The following is a 20,479-nucleotide window of genomic DNA, read 5'->3' as shown; positions in this document are numbered from 1 at the left end:
TATTCCTACCCTCACATGCTGCCTTTGACGTAACTATTGTGTGACTATCAGACAACACAATATTAAAAAGATACAGTAGAAACTATGTGTGTGGATCAGAAAAAATACACACATAAAAAAAAAAAAAAAATCAGGACCGCAACTTAATCCAGCATGATTTGAGATCTTGATAATAGCAAATTATGTTCTGAAAACCTGATGGCAGTGTCTGCTATGCAGAAAGTCCATACAAAAGGTCCATACCAAGGTTAAAAAAAAAAGGGATGTGGATTTTTGCCATTATAAAATAGCTCTCATCCCTCCTGCCCACCCTAAAATGTTAATGTAAAATGCATGGTGATATAAGGTGTTACACAAGCACCTGGAGAATTCTGGTATAATAAATACAGGAGTGGAAAAAAGCATGCAGTGGGAGTGTGACATGAACTGATCAGTCCTAGTTTGTGATAGAGCAATCTGTACATTGAGAGGCATTCAGGAAAGATACTGCCCCAGGGTCCTGCTTGTTCAATCTATGCAGGATCATTCTATGCATACAGTCTTGCTTAGTTTAAAATTACTTGCTGCAGCCTAGGTCATGTTCATCTAGAAAGTGTGTGGGGTGGACAGTAGCAGATAAAGCTGAATTCTTACTTGGATTTTAGACAACCCATTACCAGTGTCTGTGTGCACTACACTTAAAACGAAAGATTGTATACTTTATTTATATACTCGTTATTGGAGATAATAATGGAAAACAATAAACCCATTTATGAGCAAAACTCTTCTAAAGTGATTTTTCCTTTTCTGATTATTTTTTCTTTTTTTACATATTTTTTTGTAAAATCACACAAGATGAGCGTCTTAAAAACAGATTCATTGAAGCATTTAATATAAATAATAAAATCACTGAAATAACAAACAAATTGTACACACACGCGCACACAACTTCATAACACCTGGGGAGGAGCAAGCCGAGTTTGACCTCTGTTTCAGAGCAGAGGAAGAGGATATTATTTTTACCGACTATCACCTAGAGGGCCCTGGTGTGATAAACGTCCCTCGTCTAGTCTGCTCTCTGCGCTTGACATATCTCAACACAGCTACCAAGCCTTTGCATTCTGCAACATACCATTCAGAGGTCCACGCGCCTAACAAGGCGGCAGGGTACACAAAGCCCACCCCCACCACCCCACCCCCCCCCCCCCCCCCCGCCCCCCCCCCCCCCCCCCCCCCCCCCCCCCCCCCCCCCCCCCCCCCCCCCCCCCCCCACCCCCCCCCCCCCCCCCAACCCCCCCCCCCCCCCCCCCCCCCACCCCCCCCCCCCGGCCCCCAGGAACGCAGGTTTCCTCTTGGTTTCTGGATTGCGATTGGAGCGTAAGTGGAGTAGTCCTGCCTCCCCTAGGCGTGTGGGCCCGGAGGCTCACTTAGTCCCCCAGGATTATCTTCACAAAGCTGGCCACGTCCGTCTCACTGGAATCGTGGAGGGTGAAAAAGGGATGTTGCTGCCAGGTTCAGAACACAAGAGAGAAAAAACAGTACGTATTATTAGTTTAGCACCTACCGCACAGGAGTTCTGCACAGATTAAAGACGATTTGATTTGGATCAAGTACGGTATGATCTGGGATATGTTAACCAAATGCTCAACACTTGCCTACTATTTTCCATCCACTACAACTGGATCGAGCAATGCTAGACCGGATTCAGCACCGGAGGTATGGGTTATAGGTTTGTAAATTTATTCACATTGGACTACTGGTTGCACACAGATCCTAGCTCAAGCTCGGCAATATAAAAACAAACAGACATAGGAAACAGCTTGGAGGCCTGTCATTAGAGGAGCAGGTCTGCCCTCTTGTGGCAGTATGAATGAAGTGCCACACGATCATGATCAGCTGTTCTTGCGCATTACTTGGCAAATTCCCTACACCTGTAATTAGAGCACAGAGGCACACAGAGTATACAGTTATAATTACGGTACACAGCCCTGCACTGTGGGCTCAATACACTGGTATTCACAGCAAGGGTACTCACCATGAGCTCTGCATATGTTGGCCTCTCTTTGGAATTCTTCTTTAAGCTGGAAAAAAAAAGGTTTTAAACATTGTAAATCCAGAATGGCTTAAAGTGCTATGCAACAGGAATCTTTTTTCTATTTCCAGCACAACAAAAGCTGCCCCAAAAACTAGCCCAATAGAGGAGAAGGGTGACAATGCCCAGTGTGTCTCGAACACTGTGTCCTTACTCTGTATCAGGGCTAGCAATAAGACTCCTATTGTACAGCAGTTTTACTCATTAAAAGGTTTTACTACAAGCTTGAAAATGTCTTCATTACCATCCGTGATATACAGAATCTATTGCAAAGGTGTTTTTACTTTGGGTATAAAACCCCAACATTTGAATAAAGATGCTCCCGGGGACTTTAGATCAATTACAACAACTACGTTCAGCCTCCACCCCATCCTCTGACTAATTTGGGAAAAGTGAGACTCAAGGATGCACGCTGCGCACACACACACACACATCCTGTCTCCTGGGGTCTGAAGTGCCTGGAGGGCTCAATGCAAGACAGAGAGCTCCACTCGGTGAGAAAGAGGGCCTCGCAGTTTGACAGGAACCAGCCCCGAGCAGCAAGGTCAGGAAGAGGGAAGCTCTGTCGGAAGCGCTAGTTGGAACGGGACCCAAGCACAGCTCCGAGCTGGCCTGGTGCAACACACCACCTGCCCCCAATCCCGGGCCTCAGCATTTCTTTTACCAGAAAGCCCATTTGAACCCCCTCCCCCCTACCCTTAATTTCATTTTATGTAAAAGTTGTTTCCGGCAAGGTTGTCTTTGCTCAGAATTAGACCTCGGGTCAATTAAAAATGTAATTGTGCAATTCCTAATTAGTAACAGTTACAATGTAAGTTATACAACAGTGTACAATGTAAGTTATATTTCTATATTTGTACCTGTGATTAACTGCTTGGTTATTTAGAATAAACACAGTGAACTTGTTAAATGTGGGCGGTAGTTTGTTATTTTTTGTGTAATTGTAATTATAACTTGACCCCAGGTCTGCTCAGAACCTCGGCTGTTCCCCTGTGCAGGTTTCAGCTCACCATTGGGAGGTGAAGTCGGCAAACTCTCCTGAGAACTTGTCGGCTGGGAGCTGCGGGGAGGGCTCCTCCACCACCTGCTTCAGCTGCTGGAAGGGCGTGCCCCAGGAATCATAGGGGAACCGCAAGATGGCCAGCTCAATCTGGGAGAAGGGAGACAGCGGGAGAGAAAGATCCATCAGACAGGTATGCACACATTCCCTGCACTACTACAGAACTATCCAGGACTTTCAAACATTCAATCAGGTGAAACTGGAAGAAACTAGCTAAAAGTCAAGCAGATAAGCTCTTTGGGTAGAGCTTCGTCCAGGGAAACAATGAACTCAGTTTGCAGCACTAGCACACCGAAGAGGTCACAAGCTTAAACATTTGTCTGCTTGACTTCAGGCCATGTTTTCAAAGCGTTTCCGCTGGTCTTTAATGAACTCCTATATTTTTTTTGAAAGTGGTAAAACACCTGCTTAAATTTTGCGACACTAGAACACCTGAATAACAGAACCCAAGCGCTTTTAAGAGCTCCGAAGGTGTCTGTTTGTCATTTTTGTAAACACAAGATGACTTTTATTGAATTCAATAAAGAATGAAGGAAAACGCTTTGAAAATAAGGCCCCTAGATTTATAATTGTACCACTGAAACCAGAGGATAAACAGTTCAGTGTAACACACCACTGAAACTGCAGAGATATATGCATTAGACAGGAATACAGTACCTTCAGCATGGAAGTGACGGGGTGGCACAGTGCACACACACAAGGGACTTACCATCGTGATTCCTAAACTCCAGATATCCGATTTCACACTGTAGCCCTTCTGACTGAGGTCAGGGTTTATCCTCTCAGGCTGGAATGAAAAGCACAGGGAGAATTCTTATACCCGCGGTACTGCAAATTCCAGCAATGAGCAGCACTGGTTAAAAAAACAGTCCTGCTGGTTCAGAAGACTTGGTGCTGGATGAACTGGTCAAGGTGGTAAAAGAAAAAATTGTCAGCCGTTTGTTGTCTACTCTCATTCCAAAAACAAATTAATTTCCAGGAAACATCGACTGGGACTTCTTATAACCAGCTCAGTAAAAGATCAACACATAATTGATCCGACTCTTACCAGCTCACCGAATTTTCGCCTAGGTGACTTGTGATATTACCCCCTACAAGCGTCTAAACCCTGCTCCACTGACACCAAACCTCTCATGTGTTACTCCCAGATCAAAGACAGTGGGACTCACAGCCATGTAGGGCTTGCAGCCAGCGTCCATCGTCTTGGCAACTGAGTCCACCAAGTAGCCGCTGATCCCGAAATCACACATCTTCACCTGTCCCAGCGTGTTGATCAACACATTGGAGGGCTTGACGTCTGCACAGGAGAGCGAGGAAACAGGGTCAGACTGGCACAGCTGTAGGGAGGGGCTGCGAAGCTACCCTGGGGATCAGTCAAGCTCAGCAGCTCATTGCAACCCCCACAACTACTGTAAATGTGACACCTATGTGTGACTCGAACCCGCTTAAAATCGCTAGACCTGGCAATGGTGCAGCTAATACAGGCTCACCTCTAGGCTTGTAATAATAACGATAATCAAATTATCTACCGATTGGGACTCCACAATAAAAAATCGATAATAGTTTAATGAAATTGAATAGCCCATGAAATTAAAAACTTGTCTTGTATATATTAACTTACTGTCAAGAACATAACCTGTATTGTTGCTTCTAAAAGTCACTGAGAATATGCGTCTGTGAACAAATACAGGATAATGATGCAGAGATCACGAGTAACCTGCTTTGTAAATTTATTTTATACTTATTCCTTCGTTTTAAAATCAGTCCCAAGTGTAGCCATCTGTCTTGAGCAAAACTAATAATATTTAACACTACTACGTTGCAATGTACCGCTGTTTCAGAATTTTTTTTTTTTTTATATTTTCATTTTGAAGCAATGCACTATCCGCAGCCTTTTTAGTTTTTGATTGGTCTGTCTAAATGCCACTGGATCGTAGCTCAACGTATGTGTTCCAATGAAACATTTCAGGTTGTACAACACAGTTTGCTACCATCACCATGTAGAATGAGAAATTGTTGTACATAATTGGCTGCAGTAATTATCGCAGACATTTTTTTATTCATTTTGGACACTCGCTTAACAATACCTGTTGATACTATACCAGGATACTAAACCCACCCCAGATGCCCATCTCTACCAATTGGTGAGGAGAGCCCAGAGTGGTTATCGGCTGCTGTTACGCGTCAATCAATAAATCCTGTCCAGTTTTCCTTTTGAAATTGAAACAAGTTCATAATCACATCAGGAATCTGGATCGATACATATAAACTCATTGGATTTAAGTGCAGGGTAAATAAAAATAATACGTAAACAACAAAATACGTAAAGAATGAATTTCACAGTCCGTGTGACGCTTTTCACATGTAATGCATGTAAGCGAATCCACGTGGGCAAAACGCTGTGACGTGGTAAATCAATTAATAATAAATCCACATACGCGTATGAAAGCAATATTCTACATATTCAAGTATGGCGATGCAAAATAAAATGATCAACCACAGAATGTGTCGCTGTGGAAAGTTCCGTTGCAGGAAAGGGTCAGCTACTTTTAATGTACTGTTTGGATAAATGACGATATAGTTGTATTTTCTGAAGATAATGCAAATCTAAGTGTAAGTGGCAATTCAAAGTAATGAGCAGTTTTGATTAAAATATGACAGCAAAGTGAAATTCGTCTGTGCAGCCGCGGTAATGAGTAGTAGAAGCTGGGCTACGTAATTCATAAACGGTAACCCCAACAGCAAATACAAAAAGGAGAGAGAATTATTTCCATGGTTTTTTTTTTCTCCTTTGGACAGTGGGATTGATTTATTATTTTTTCCTTAATTTATCGTTATGTTTACAATCGATAATGATAGACAAATCGGCGTTAGAATTTGCACGATAATCGATGACAATGACAGGGTTCGATTTACAACACTGCTCACCTCTGTGGATCACAGACAGCCTGCTGTGTAGATGCTCTAAAGCTTTCACGATCTGCAGAGACACAGAAGAAATGGTTAATGCAGTCAGCGAGACATTGCAAAACACACAGGGTGTAGACACTCCACATAGCAGCTCCTATTCTATAACACACAAATACAGCTCAATCTGATCCAGAATACAATTGCAGGTCTAGCAAGTGTTACATCCAGGGTGACATCTTTAAAAAATATTATGATTACCTGCAATAAAATTGCAAAAACAAAAGATGAGGTTACAATTTTGAAAAAAATCCTTTTTGCTACCAACTACGCCTGCTAGGATAAAAAGGGTTAATTAGAAGGGTTGTTTGGGCATATGCCAAGTAAAGTGCTGTCAAAGAATCAGAATCAAAGCCCGGGGGCCAGACTCACAGAGACTGTGATCTTTCCTAAGATATCCTCGGGAATGGCCATGCCTTTCTCGATCACTTGTTTGTAAAACTTGTCCAGCGAGGTGTCCATCAGCTCCATGCAGATCCAGACGTCCCCCTTGTGGACAGACAAAGAGACTGGATGAAGAGGACAGACAGAGGACTGGACAGACCGACATTCGAATGATTACAAATGAACATACAGGACGTCAAGTAGGGAATGGCATCTACCATGTGATCGTGGTTAACAGTAATAGTTTATTAGCTGGCTAAGCAAAGATTTTTGTTTAAAGGAGGTTTGAAAGAGTGGGTACCCAACTAGGTCTTTTGGGACTTCCAAATGTCCCAGGTGAAAATAGCTGATTAGCCAACATGGCAAGGACTGTGACCAGAGCAGAGCGTAGAAAGCGTTTAGTACTGAGAGTGTGGAGATATTCACGCCACTCTCTGGTTCTCTCTCAGCCCCATGCAGTTGTAATGAACTGCTATACCTTGCACTGAAAAAGTAGTCAAAAGGTCATTAAAAAAGAGACTATGGCAGATAACTACTAGTAACAGAGTACGAGAGCTCTTGTTATTTTATGTTACTACAGCTTACTAACCTGTTTGAAACCTTCAGCTATGTTGCTCGTTATACTTTGCCTGTATGTATACTCGCTATGATAAGTACTCAGAAGACAGCAACAAGAAAGGTGCTCTGTATAGACTTCATTCGGGCAAATAAACTAAATTGCTCGATTGCAGAAACCGCGTCTCGTTATTTCACGGACTCAACAATCCTGAAGGTCCAGCACGACTTATTAATGGGGAAGTGGAGTCCAGAACACTACACTGTACCTCTCTGAAGAGCGCCCCATAGAACGTGACAGTGAAATGGCAGTCCACTGTCCGCATGGAGATATCCAGATCCATCAGAAGCCTCTTCTGCTCCTGGCTGTTCACAGTCGCTCGGATCCTCTGTGAATTCAAACACAAAGCAATGGCTGTGGTGAGCCAGCCCACCCACAGAAACTGCCACATATACTGTGTGTGTCTCTGAGAGTGGAGAAGCAGCATTGTGAGGCCGTCTGGCTCCAGTGGCTTCAGTCCAGCACCGATCTGCAATATTACTGTGCTACATCCCTAAGAAACAACCTACAGATTGAGGGAGAGTTGGGGGCACAGAGGGGTACAGATTGAGGGAGTGTTGGGGGATCTGTTACAGTATAGAGGGGTACAGATTGAGGGAGAGTTGAGTGCTCTGCTAGTGAGGTACAGAGGGGGTAGGGGGCTCCGATTGAGGCAGACCCAGGATTTCACCTTCACTGCCATGATCAGACCGCTGGGCACGTGCCTCATCTTGTCCACCACTCCGTAAGCCCCACGACCCAGCTCACTGATCTGCTCCAGGTCATCTGCCTTCATCTCAAAGTTCTGATGAGGGAAAAAATAAAACAATAGCAAACCACAAGCCTAATGCACAGTGGGAGGATTTCAACTCCCATGCTTGACATTCCATCTTCCAAGAGTTTCTCCACCTTTTCTACCAATTGATCGGAGCTGGAGTTTGTTAATTATTTTCTTCCGAGGTCTTACCTTCTCCCCAATGGTCACACAGGCTTTGGAGTCCAAGTCTCTGGGCGGTCTGAGAAAGATAAGGCATGTTTTAAAATTTTAGAATATTCCTATACACAATTAGTTCAGGATCAACCTATACCCCTCTATACAGTAACAGAGCCCTCAACTCTCCCTCAACCTGTACCCCTCTATACTGTAACACATCCCTCAACTCTCCCTCAACCTGTACCCCATTACAGCTCATCTCAGATCAGGTATAAGAGGACAGCTGTCTTACGCTGTGGTTGCATGTGGCTGCTCAAAGACTTCCTTGGGAAGTGTCAGCCTCCTAGTCTTCTTTTTGCCTGTGGATGAGAACGGGACAGACAAACACACAGTAAGTCGAAGGCATTCGCTGAAACTTGTGTCTACTTAGAAGGTAGTTCTTTTAAAAAAAAAAATTAAAATGTTGATGCTTAATATGTACAACACAAATTGTAAAAGCATACACAACTTATATTCCTGTATACGTTTTACAGTTTAGCAATAAAGTCAGTATAAATCGATCCTCAATATGAATTAAATGCTTGGCTTTCATACACTTGCCTGTAATTTTCTTATTAGATGAAATGTCAGGAGTGCAGTTCACGTTAATGTGCTTAATACCTTACCGCCCAGTTAATTACACTTCTCACAGCATGACAGTGACTGAGTCTCATTCGCCTGCATCAGGATTAGCCCAGATTCTCAAAGCAGATGATACCTTATCACCAGGGATCTTAGTTTTCCGCAATAAAAATAACTAAATTCAAATCTGCGTTATTCCACTATTAAAATAAGGCTAAAACTGAGTCCCCCCCATGTCACATTATAAGATACGCAAGCAGTATTACTGAATAACACCCAACACAGGAAGTATTTATTAAATTTTTTCAGAACAGACAAAACACACACATTTAAGCATAGGGGCTTGTAAACATTCTCGGTTTTACTCATGTTAGAATTGTAACTTTTTTTTTGTATTCCTTTGTGCTAACGATGATCTGGGATAAATAGCTTCAGGCCCAAAGCGGTCTACCAAACATCACATTATAATAACAGGCATTCTCTACACAGTATGTATTTGCCATTCTTTTTATTACCAGGAAATCCCCTATACAAACCAACCCAGAAATATTTAATGTACAAGCAAGTTTTTACAAAAAGAGTTTTTGTGAAGTATCGCCTGATGAGTTTATTGTTCAATCCATCTGTGTTTGTTTTAAATAGATTACTTGCAATACCTACCTTTTACCAGATGTGAACAAGAGAAAGAATACAGAGTATCGAACAATACTGTGCAATAATAGCCCTGAAGTGGAACAGTCTCTTACTGTAATGGGCTGCGGGTTGCAAAGGTTACATTGGCAGCATTTAAATGTTGTGCAGTTACTAAGAGACAATGAAAAATAAAAAAGATGGGGGTGCAAAATAAGCAAGTACTTGAGGTTTCAAAAGACTAAGGAAGTAGACATACTGTGCTGTGCTTTTACAACATCCCTAGAAATGAAAAGAGAAAACCATATTGCAGTCGTGGCAAATGCATGATGATCAGAAGCCAAACTGGGAATTGTGTTGGCCTTGGCTCCAATATTAATAAATATAACGATCTGTATATTTGGGAAAATAATCTAATATGTAACTAGTAACTATTGCCAACAAATCGATGCGCCGAGAACACGTCTTTATTCAAAAGCAAGAAGCGAAGTTTTTTTTTGTTTTTTTTTCACCAAAGCCTTTCAAATATTAATGAAAACCTGCTTATATGAATAGAATATAGCCTACAGTATGGGGATGGAAATAAAGCCTCCTATTGCAGAGCAGTTTCACCCATTCCAGGTATTAATACTTCTTTGATTAGCCTCAGTGTATAGGTAACAAGCACAGGGGAGTCCTAATAAACAGATCAAACTGCTATGCAATAGGAGTCTTACTTCCATCCCTGCAGTGTACGCAAGGTGTGTGGCTCCAAAAAGAGGCACTCAGCCAATTAATCCATCAATGACTGTTTCACTAATTTTTATTTTATAATAAATTAGAAATAAAACTCAGGATTCTAGAGGGTTAATTAGCATCTAACTTGTTTCTCAATTGCTACGATACATTAACTATGTGTTAAAACAGTGCACCGAGTTACTACAGTTTAAAATTGTCACAGAGAGGCCCTCTCTCTACTCAGGGTCTTGTATGCTGATTCAACCTAACAGGAGTAATGAAAAGAGAGATTGCTCAGTCAGCACTTGTCTAACCACAGTCTACTCTGTTACCCCAGCAACACTGTGAAGACGAAAACAAAGCCTTGCAACATCCAATCCTAACTGCCCTACCACTCAGACACCCTGCATTGGCCTGCATCCCCAACAGCAACTGCCAATCCTGTCCTTTCTACTTGGCCAGGTCCCTCCCCTCCCCTCTCCTCCTGGCCACTGCTCTGCCGAGAATTCCAGGAATTCTGAGTATTTTTCAATGGAATTCCATGACTGCCTGGAGGATGACTCAGGGAGAAGCAACTCTTTGAGTTTGTAAACTTTTCAAGACAGAGCCTGATTCCTGAACCAGCCATTCCCAAGCCAAAGCACCCAGCTTCATTTTAGATTAATTTCAAATTCATTTCTGTATTCAAGCTAGTTTCACAACTGGCGTCCATAAAATTAAATATTTTGGCATTAAAATTCCACGGAACTGAATTGTGCGTGCGTATAAAACTACAGTATTACAACTTCACCGATGCAAAAGAATGTATTTGTAATACAAATGAATGCAACAACTTCATTATCTCTCTTGCAGACCCCCGTTGTCTGGCTGCATGGCCCCAACATAAAGAAATGAACCTCTGACTCCTGGAACTGCCTTAAACTTGCATTCATGATCGTACAGAATATCCTTTAAAACTTCAATGTAATGTTTTGGTCTCTGAGAAAACACTAGCGGAATATAACAAATGTGTGCCGGCATCTTTTATTAGTTCTGTCTAAACTGCAGGCAGGAACTTTTCTAAACAGGGCTGGCATGTGTTAGAATTTATCTTTCTGTAAACAAAAGAAAAAAGGGGGAATATGACAATTTTGCATCCACTGCATGAGACGATATGAGACACTTAGAATAAAAACGTCTCTGAATGTCGGTAAATTCTCTGACTGGCCAAGAGAGAGTCTTGCTCATATATGAAATTATTTATACAGATTCATGCAGGTGAGACAGAGAGCCACTTCCCAAACCTGTTACATAACAGAACAATTTCAGTTGGCTGAGTTACAGCACGCTTCACTGGGAAAGTGCTGGACATCCACAGGGGGAGCGGAAGGGACTGGAGGGGGAATGCTTGCTATGGGTTTTAAGAAGTCCTAAAGGGAATGAGGAGATTAAACAGGGAATCCTCGAAATGAAGCTACACCGTTGCTGTAGAAACTTTTCTGCAGTCCTTGCTGCAAACATGTTTGGACGCGATGCAAACATAGCATTGATTTCTAACGGGAGAGATAGAAAGTATTGCACAGCTTTCTGTTACCAACGGGAACAAACTACATGCACAAGCAGAACATGAATTCGCAACGCAGAAGGAATTCTGTGGCTTGTTGGAACAATAAAATGGACAACTTACTGTTATTGCAGCAGGAACCACAATAGCGACCAACTGCCTGAAGAAATGGGATTTAGGTGTGGTGCTGAGAGAACAAGGACTATTTACATGATAACAGAGCTGGGATTATGATCTCAGGGGTAAGAAGAGTGCTGGGCTGCAGCTTAGAAGATAAGGATCAAGCAAAACAGTCCCACTAACGTATCAAGCGAGATCCACATATAACCACATATAATTCTGCAAATCCATCAATACAACACGCTGTTCAAAACGCACTGTCCCCACACATACACAACTGCAACATCTTCAGTAACATTAAATGATAAAAAAAGTTGCGGATAATATTTATGATTTTCTGGAAGCATGCCTGCCATCAACATTTGATTCCTTACTTATGATTGGTTCATTCCACTGCATCCTGGGCAACGTTAAAAATGAAGTAAACTATACAGAGTAGTGCACAGGATTAGCACAGAGTCAGTAACAATTTTAACATATAAACAAGTGCCTAAATAGACACAATATCACCAAGAGTGGTTCCGTCACATCACTATGTATTGATATCCGGTATAGGCCATATATATATATATATATATATATATATATATATATATATACTATATATATATATATATATATATATATATAACTATATAATGTAACATATATTTGTAAATTGACTGCATATATTTTTTTACGTGGCTGAAATAAAATGAGACCGCTGTGTGGGGCTGACTATCACCTCTCCCACCGTGGGACTGAGAAAGAATAAATACGCGTTTCTCCACCACTTGACTTGACAACAGCCAAAACAAAACTCCCAATATTACCACAGCGGTGCAGATGTAATTATGTGTGTCTTCACCTGCACGTCATCCAAGTACATTGCTTTGCACTAGTACGAATTAAACCTTTAGCAGTTCCCCTATTGAGTGTAATAATTCTCTTTTAACTCCAGCCCCAGTTGGTGTGACTTAGAAGTGACAGACAAGGTCCGTCTACGCGCAGTAAGTTCCATATTGTTCGTGTCGTTGTTTAAAGTTAAGTAAATAGACTAATAATTTAGTCAAAGTATATTCTCGCACATACACGATTATATATATATATATATATATATATATATATATATATATATATATATATATATATATATATATATATATATATATATATATATATATATATATATATATATATATAATACAGTATTCTCAAGATATCCATTCCAACAGTTTCTCAAGACATCCCTTCCACACGTAACCGTTCCCTGTTCTGTAAGTGTATGCTCTTCCGTGCCCGATTACATGCTTTACTTGAAATGGCACACGTTCTACAAGGACAGTAATATTAATAAATGCATATTTTAAATTGATAATATTTCAGGTTTCCGATACCTTGTTGCACGTTTTTTGCAAAGTCCACCTATTATTTATTTACAGCAGAAATGCATAAAACAGCATGTGAGCATTTCTCATTGGGAACATTTCGTCCAGAGCAACTATTTACTAAGTGTTCATATTTACAGTCGGTCAGAAATCAATTTCACATATAAAAATAAAGTGCCCATCCACCCAAAAAAAAAAAAAAAAAAAAAAAAAAAAACTAAGTTTCCAAATGCATGATTCACCTTGCAATTACCGTACATAAATAATAATTACATGTATGTCAAACAAAGTTGAATTACTATAATTTGACTTTGAAAAAATATTTGTTTTCACAGCCAATCTAAAAGGCTGTAGCATATTAGTCTATATGGGAGTCCCTGGCAGACCTAAAACAGGACAGCTCCCGAAGAATGCCAATAGCGTCAATAAATATACAGCTGAGCTACTGCAAGCGTCGTCTCACCAGGAACTCTTGCTGTGTAAAAGGGCACCACCACCTAAACAGGAAATGCAGCTGACCCTTGCAAAAACTCAAACTTCAAAATGCAATGGCTAAACGTGAGCTGCACCCATGCATGTAGCCCGGAGTGCAATCATGCTTGCATTAATTCAGAATTGCACTCTACTAATCTTACCTCCCTTTGACACAGACATTTCCCCTTTGCTCTGATGAGGGGGAGGGGAATCACAAAAAGATTTTGCCTTCTCTCTCTGTCTGTCTCTGTCTCTCCCTCTCTTTGACTGGAGCTTCAGTGGCAAGCTTTGCAACAAAGATGGAAAAATGCAGGCTCCGATCTTCATGCAACTGGAGGTTTTCCGGGTGTGGGCTGCAGGTCTCCGTGCAGAGAGCGAAAGTAGAAATGCACACCTTGCAAAACAGGCTGGAAAGAGGAATTTTGCAATTGCACTGCAAGGAAAGCTCAGCTGCACTTAGATGATGGGCCAAGGCTGGCAGCTGAAAGCTCCAAACTTGGATCGCTGAGTGTCTGTGTGAACAGACGTCTTTCCTGCACGTAAAGCAAAGCACCATGGGGCATGTAGTTTTACCAACAAAAATTAATACCTTTTCAGAATGTTTGCACACCTACGCGGATAAAATATAGGTGTCTAATAATATACAAGTGTATTTAGTCAATATACAGTGACCTTACACAGTCCTTTCAGAACCCCAGTTGCTGTGGTAATGCATGCAATTATTTATATACAGGTTTTTAAAAATAAAAACACGTTATTCTTGATTTTGTTTTGTGTCATGGTTTAGTTAAGGAGAGGTCGGTCCAGTTTGCAGTCTGCTGTTTTAATGACGTGTAGAAGAGCGAACACGTGTGTGTGTGTGTGTGTGTGTGTGTGTGTACGCGCGCGCGTGCGTATCCTGTGTGTGATTAAAGCAACACGTATGGTTGGTTTCACAGACCCAGATTTACACTAATCTTGGTTTACCTTACCTAAGGTAACATTGGGTAGTCCGGGACTAGTACTAATCAGGGTCGTGAAACGAACCAGTATAGTCTCTTAAGAACTGCATCAAAAACGATCCTTGTTTTGTTCACACACCACGTGCTCTTTTTGCAGCGCTTGTGGGTGCTGTTGCATTTTTGTAGCAAGATTAACAAACATAAAACATTCATCACATTATAATGCCAGCTATTTTAAATATGTTGTTTCCCTAAGAAATTTTTTTAAAGCCAAAAGATTCTGCTTGTTGTCCATTAGGATTCGTGGATGAATATAATAGTGAGACTTTTTTTAAAATCTAACACGTTGTGACTTGAGTGTATCTGTATAATTTTTCACAATTCTTAACGTGAAAAATCTCAGTCTACATAAAATAAATAAATAAACCTCCTAGAATTCCACGCAGTAACAATACATTCTTGCAAGATCAGTTTCAGAAATTAGATCTACGACGTGCTATGCCCTTATACTGAGTATTAAGTCAACCTGAGCTATTTTTATCAATGGCAGGACAAGTGTAAAATTGTTCTCTTTTAGAGGAAACTGAGATGTACCTGCAATGCTTTACACTGAACACTAGATGGCAGAGTTTACTTGTAAAGCGAGCATATAGGACAAGTGCAGAATATAGCCAATGCTGACCGGCGTAGACTAGAGCTGCTGTTACTGACACCTTAACGAAGCAAGGAGGTGATGGGGCACTGCAGAGGGCACCGTCTTTTCTGTCCAGCATGACGTGTGAAAGCAGGTGCTGTAATCTGGAGACACATTTATTAACAACACAAAGCAGCGCACTGCAGACAGACTGAGAAAAAGAACTCTTTATTGACAACACAAAGTAGCACACTACAGACTGAGCATTTCATGAAGGAGCAGATAAAGGGTTAACATACAGTAATAATAATAATAATAATACCACATTGCTTGGCTTGTTGTCCACTTTTTCTTTTTTTTTTGTAGCTGTCTAAACCATGTTGTCTTCAGTGGCAATTGCCACTTGCAGAGTCATGTGATCAATGAGTCACACGCTCAGAGAATCGCTCCTGACTGAAAACATGTTTCCTCCTGCAACGCCTTTGTTATTATCTAGAATATATATCAAACTGGAGAATCCCTTATAAAAGTTTACCATGGTATTTTTACACAGTATTTTTGCAGTTTTGCAATGCTGATTCCGTGGTTATACTAAGCATATACTTTACCCTGGTTTATTAGTATGCTGTGCCATACCTCGCTATTCTTTACAATGCTTAATTATCCTTTACCATACTCTCACCGTGCTTTATTACACTTTGTTATGCTTTTACTGTGGGAGACTTTTATAAGGGATGGTTAATCCCTTGTTCAGAAATCCAGAAATTCAAATGACATTTGTTATTGAGAACCATTATGGCAATATAGTGGTCCAAGGATGGCAGTTCAGTGGTTCTTTACAAAGGGGTTAGGGTAGCAGAAAGGCAGCCACAATGCAATTCCAAAACCACTGATACTGTACAGCAGTGACGTCTGCAGCTGCATTTGCATGGGTGAGTGTGTGAGGGGAGGAGCAGGGGGAGGCAGGGATCACTTCTTGGCCTTGATGAGGGAGTGGTAGACGGGCTTGATGACAATGTGCAGGTGCACAGCGCTCTCGATGAGGTACTCCGATGCTCGGCGCTGCAGGTCAGCCTGTGCCAGGAAGTCAGCACTCTCCTCCGTGCTCTGGTGGAAGTTGTAGACGTGGCGCACCACCGCCTTGCCCTGCTGGCGTGCCACCACGATCACCGTCTTCTGGAAGCTGACGCCCGCGAAGTCCACGCTGGAGGTGGCCGGGGTGACGATGATCCGGGGGTGCCCTTCCTCCGCCCTCACCGCCTGCATTGCCCCGTGCTCTGCTGTGTACACTGGCCGCAGGCTCACGGGCAGCCAGCGTGGGGAGAACAAGGCGTTCCACATGATCTTTTTGGCAGAATCGTGGCCGCTGGGGCCCAGCTGGGTCTGGAAGCTCATGCTGCGGTCGTCTCTGGTGGGGTTGTTAATGAGCCAGGGGGAGCCCCAGGCTGGGGAGAGGTAGTTCCGGGGCGTGAACAGGCTGCAGTTGACGTCGAAATACTTGGCAAACTGGAGAGGGGAGGCCGAGTGGAACTGGAAAGCCATGAAAAGCAGGTCCCGGACCGACTCGTGGTACTTGAGCAGGACAGGGGACTGCTTCTGCAAGCGGAAGAGTTGCTCGGGGGGGATCATGGCGTAGCGCACTGACCGCAGCGCGCTCTCAATGGTCGTCCCCCCAGGCTGATTGCGCCCTATCCAGCTCTCCAGAGCCCCAAAGAGCTCCAGCTCGCTCTGCAGGATCAGGTCAGAGCGCTGCAGCAAGGAGAGCAGCAGGTCATCGCTCACCGCCCCCCACTCCCCGCTCTGGAAGACCGAGGACAGGTTCCAGGACAGGTACTGCAGGCAGCTTTCCCTCAGCCCCACGTCCCCGATGCGCATGGCGTAGTCGTACCAGCTGACCACGTGGCCCTGCGGGGAGTCGCTGGCCAGGTGTTGGGTCATGTAGTGACTCAGCCCCTCCTGCAGAGCTGACACGCGGTATTTACTGGCCAGCTTGTGTAGTGGGATGGCTTGCTCCAGCTGGACTGTGATTTCCCCACAGTACAGATACCTGGAAACAGAGGAATGTTGTTAATGAAAAGTTAGTCCAGCCAACTACTGTGAAATGTTATCTGTGTAAAATGTCAAAGACCAGTTGCAGGTAGTCTTTATGCTTATGCTATTATCTATAATGCCACTAGATGGCACTCCAGCCCCATGGCCAGTATTGTTTTTTTTTCACATTTAGGGCATGATATCCCATTGGCCTATTTATTATACAAGTTTGACTTTAGGGCACTTGTTAAATAAAAGTAGACTCTCAACAGCCACCTAACCAAGCCTTATAAATATGTAGTATACCTAGATTATTTTGTATACACATAAATAAGGTGCTGAAACAGATGTAGAGAAATAATTGTACTGGGTAAGGAGCATGGTATAGATAGGGCTGCCACCCTTTAAAGGGATTGAAGCTTACTGGTGAGCTGCATTTATTTTATAATACAGAATAAAAATGCATATAACATAATGTTTATTAAACAAAGGATAATTAGCACTGTGCTAGATGTTACATAAGTGCTGTGTATAGGCTGTGTGTCATTGTGTGTGGAGCTGACAGTACCTGATGAACTTGTCGAAGACTGCGGCGCAGTCGGCTGTCTCTCTCAGGATCAGTCCGCTGGAGTTGCGGTGCTGCAGCAGCCCCTCGAAGGTCTCGCTCTGCAGGGAGAGCACCAGCGAGTGTGCCTGGAACACCTTCACCTCGTCCGAGTGCAGCGTCTGAATGCGCAGGGCCACGTCGCTGCCATTCCCGTGAGCCAGAAGAGCCTCCAGCAGCTGCACCAGCATCAGGGAGTGGTTAATCAGGGCTCCGCTGCTCTCAGGCAGAGCATCCTGCTTCTGAGCTGCAAGGGCCACAACACAGACACCCTTATACACACTGTATATATCAGCAACACACCATCAACTTTAATGTATTGATTTTAAAATAAAACAACTGTCCTTCACTCACCTTTACAATTGAGTACCAATCAATGGCAATTAACTACCACATTGAGTATTTTAAAAGAAGATTGGAAGTTAATTTTCCTGCAGTATGGCAGTAAAAACATCAGCACCCCAGGTGAGAGGAAAATTCACTTCCAATCAGCTCTTAAAACACTCACTGCAGAAGTTGATTGGTACTTGTATTGATACTAGTTGTAAAGGTGAGGGAAAGATCATTTTTTCTTGTTTTGAAATTAACGCATTAAAAAATGAATTTATTGAATACCTGCTGATAAATACTTCTTAAAGGTAATTATGAGTATCAGCACAGCCCTCAAACTGGAATAAAATACAGTGGACAGTGTAGGTACGCTATCAATAATCTGCACGTTTCCATATTCTCTCCCTTAGGTTCCTCATTTCCCACTACTCTTCTCTTTGTATTAATATTTGATTCCACTACAATGCAATATTGCTCTTAGTAATACCCTGTCAATAACACTTACATATTGTGGGTGCAAAGATCGAACAGCTGTCAGATTTACGGAAGTCAGACCTCATTCTGTTTGAAGGTTTTGCCGCAAGACAGAGCTACTGGAATCCACATCTCAGTTCTAGTTGAACCTTGTCCATCAACCCAGTAAGACGAGTCACAAACCACAAACACAGAAATGCAGTTCCCAAAATACACCTCCTTAATGCCTGGGCTGGCAGAGCATATACAGCACAGTATACTGTATATAGCGTACTTATAACCATAACCATTTATAACTTATAAGATTTATAACTTATAACTTATGCATATTGTAAAGTGTTACTAGGTCTCAATGTGTCATAAACATTTGTTTAAATATACAAACCAGAGACATTAGCTGATCCAAGATGCATGACAGACACAGTAGTCCTTTATTACCCAGCTGTAGTTGCTGCCCAGCATACAGATCATACTTACTTAATAAAGGCACTGATGCCTGAGGGCAAAATCAATTAAAAGCAAATTAGGACCTTGACACCCCTGTCCCATAGACCATGTGACCAACGGTTAGCAGAAGGGGTCCAAAGTGTGCTAGACAGATGCATCCCCTTCCCCCTCTTTAAACTGATGAAAACCAGACAGGCTTTGTGCCCGCAGTTACTCCAAAGAGAGTCAACGTTTCATTTACAAGAGCGGCATGTCTAATACAGAAGGGGGCGCTGTCCAGTAACGCGTCAATCTCTCAGAGCGGAAAAGTGATAGAAACACAGCTACAAAATCTCTTTGTCTTCCAGCAGGGTGTGCTGCAGAGCACGCTGAGAATTACATTACTTTGCAGAGACTGGAGATGAGCACAAATGTACAGCGTACATTATTTTTTACAATTTCATTGTGGCTTCCCCTTTTAGGTGCTACTGGTTATCTTTGAGTGTATTCAACTGCACACCACTTGGCAGCGGTGCTACTGAAGGAGAATAATAATGAGATCATTGAAAAAGCCAGTCTGTTTTTCTGTTATTCCCCTCCTTTGTGGATATTCTCTTTGGAGGGCAGCGTAACAGAACCATAAACAAAATGAATACACTTCACTGGTTGTAATTAGATAGATAGATAGATAGATAGACTGATTGGCATGCAGGAATTAATAAAGGAATAGTACTGTACCTCCACTAGCTGTTAGAATCTGAATGCAGAAGACAATGAACAGGACCCCCCACTGGATTTGAACTGGAATTTTTGTCTGAAACATGATGGCTATTTCTCTGTATTATTTTCCTGTCTGGATGCTCGCTGCCCCGTGTGGCTTTCGCTAGTCCCAGACCCTCACTCTTTATGTAGGAAGCTGGTCCTTTCAGGCAAATTGCAGCGCAGAGGACCCATTGATTGGTGGAATCTGGCAGGGCCGTTGCTGAGGCAACCACTTTGATTTTGAGAGTCCCTTTTCAATGTTGTGTCACATTGATCAGCAGCCAGCTTCTGAGGAATGAAGCAAATGGACTCTTTAATAAATACCATTTATTTAAACATGCAACTCCAAGTAGGATCTTTCTTTTTTTTGTGCAAGCAAAATTGTGATTTTGGTCACAGTACAGTGTAACACTGAAATGTGTTGACTGCACACTGCATATATATATATAGAGTAAGATAGCAGGGAGAGGATTAGATTCCTCCCTGCCTAAAAACAGGTGCAAATGCACATTGGTTTAATTTAATTAGATTTCTGTTAATTGTTTTATTATTCATTATTCCCTGCACCTGGTGATCATTGTAAATTAGAGCCAGGTGCAGGGTATTTAAAGAAAGCAGCCAGTGTGCTCAGGGCTGCTGCTGTGTGAAGGGCTTGGTTGATGATGCTTTCAACTGTAAGAAAAAAGGCACTGTGTAAGAGCCTTTTTGTATGTTCACACAGTAGCTCGCTTAGACAACACCACACATCACGAGTTAGTGTCTCGATCCACAAACAAACACAAAAATAAATAAAA

The 20,479-nt window shown here is 42.3% G+C and overlaps 2 protein-coding genes across 2 annotated transcripts; both read right to left on the bottom strand.

Moving 5' to 3' along the window:
- Positions 1-1,328: 1,328 nt before the first annotated feature.
- On the bottom strand, positions 1,329-14,135 carry LOC121295305 (dual specificity mitogen-activated protein kinase kinase 6-like). The gene is made up of 12 exons (XM_041219781.1): positions 13,645-14,135; positions 8,304-8,370; positions 8,045-8,093; positions 7,769-7,882; positions 7,307-7,426; positions 6,471-6,587; positions 6,060-6,111; positions 4,301-4,428; positions 3,841-3,918; positions 3,082-3,221; positions 2,015-2,060; positions 1,329-1,484 (listed from the first exon to the last, which is right to left on the bottom strand). Exons 1-12 carry the CDS (start codon positions 13,808-13,810, stop codon positions 1,407-1,409), a joined length of 1,155 nt encoding a protein of 384 aa, XP_041075715.1. The 5' UTR covers positions 13,811-14,135; the 3' UTR covers positions 1,329-1,406.
- A 1,162-nt stretch (positions 14,136-15,297) lies between these two features.
- On the bottom strand, positions 15,298-19,969 carry LOC121295303 (BTB/POZ domain-containing protein 17-like). Its single transcript, XM_041219776.1, has 3 exons — positions 19,662-19,969; positions 17,658-17,940; positions 15,298-17,105 (listed from the first exon to the last, which is right to left on the bottom strand). Exons 1-3 carry the CDS (start codon positions 19,744-19,746, stop codon positions 16,028-16,030), a joined length of 1,446 nt encoding a protein of 481 aa, XP_041075710.1. The 5' UTR covers positions 19,747-19,969; the 3' UTR covers positions 15,298-16,027.
- Positions 19,970-20,479: the final 510 nt, after the last annotated feature.

Source organism: Polyodon spathula, chromosome 20 (assembly GCF_017654505.1).
Source record: "Polyodon spathula isolate WHYD16114869_AA chromosome 20, ASM1765450v1, whole genome shotgun sequence".
NCBI classification, from domain to species: domain Eukaryota; kingdom Metazoa; phylum Chordata; class Actinopteri; order Acipenseriformes; family Polyodontidae; genus Polyodon; species Polyodon spathula.
This window is presented reverse-complemented; position numbering and strand designations above follow the sequence as displayed.

Bases quoted from the DNA above. Each gene is read 5' to 3' on its own strand.
- LOC121295305 (XM_041219781.1), bottom strand. From the start codon at position 13,810: ATGAAGATCGGAGCCTGCATTTTTCCATCTTTGTTGCAAAGCTTGCCA. The intron at 8,094-8,303 runs GTAAGACAGCTG...TATCTTTCTCAG, and splicing joins CAGCCACATGCAACCACAGC to ACCGCCCAGAGACTTGGACT. The intron at 4,429-6,059 runs GTGAGCAGTGTT...TCTCCTGTGCAG, and splicing joins GCTGTCTGTGATCCACAGAG to ACGTCAAGCCCTCCAATGTG.
- LOC121295303 (XM_041219776.1), bottom strand. From the start codon at position 19,746: ATGTTTCAGACAAAAATTCCAGTTCAAATCCAGTGGGGGGTCCTGTTC. The intron at 17,941-19,661 runs GTACAGTACTAT...TGGCCCTTGCAG, and splicing joins GATTCTAACAGCTAGTGGAG to CTCAGAAGCAGGATGCTCTG. The intron at 17,106-17,657 runs GTACTGTCAGCT...CTCTGTTTCCAG, and splicing joins GTCTTCGACAAGTTCATCAG to GTATCTGTACTGTGGGGAAA.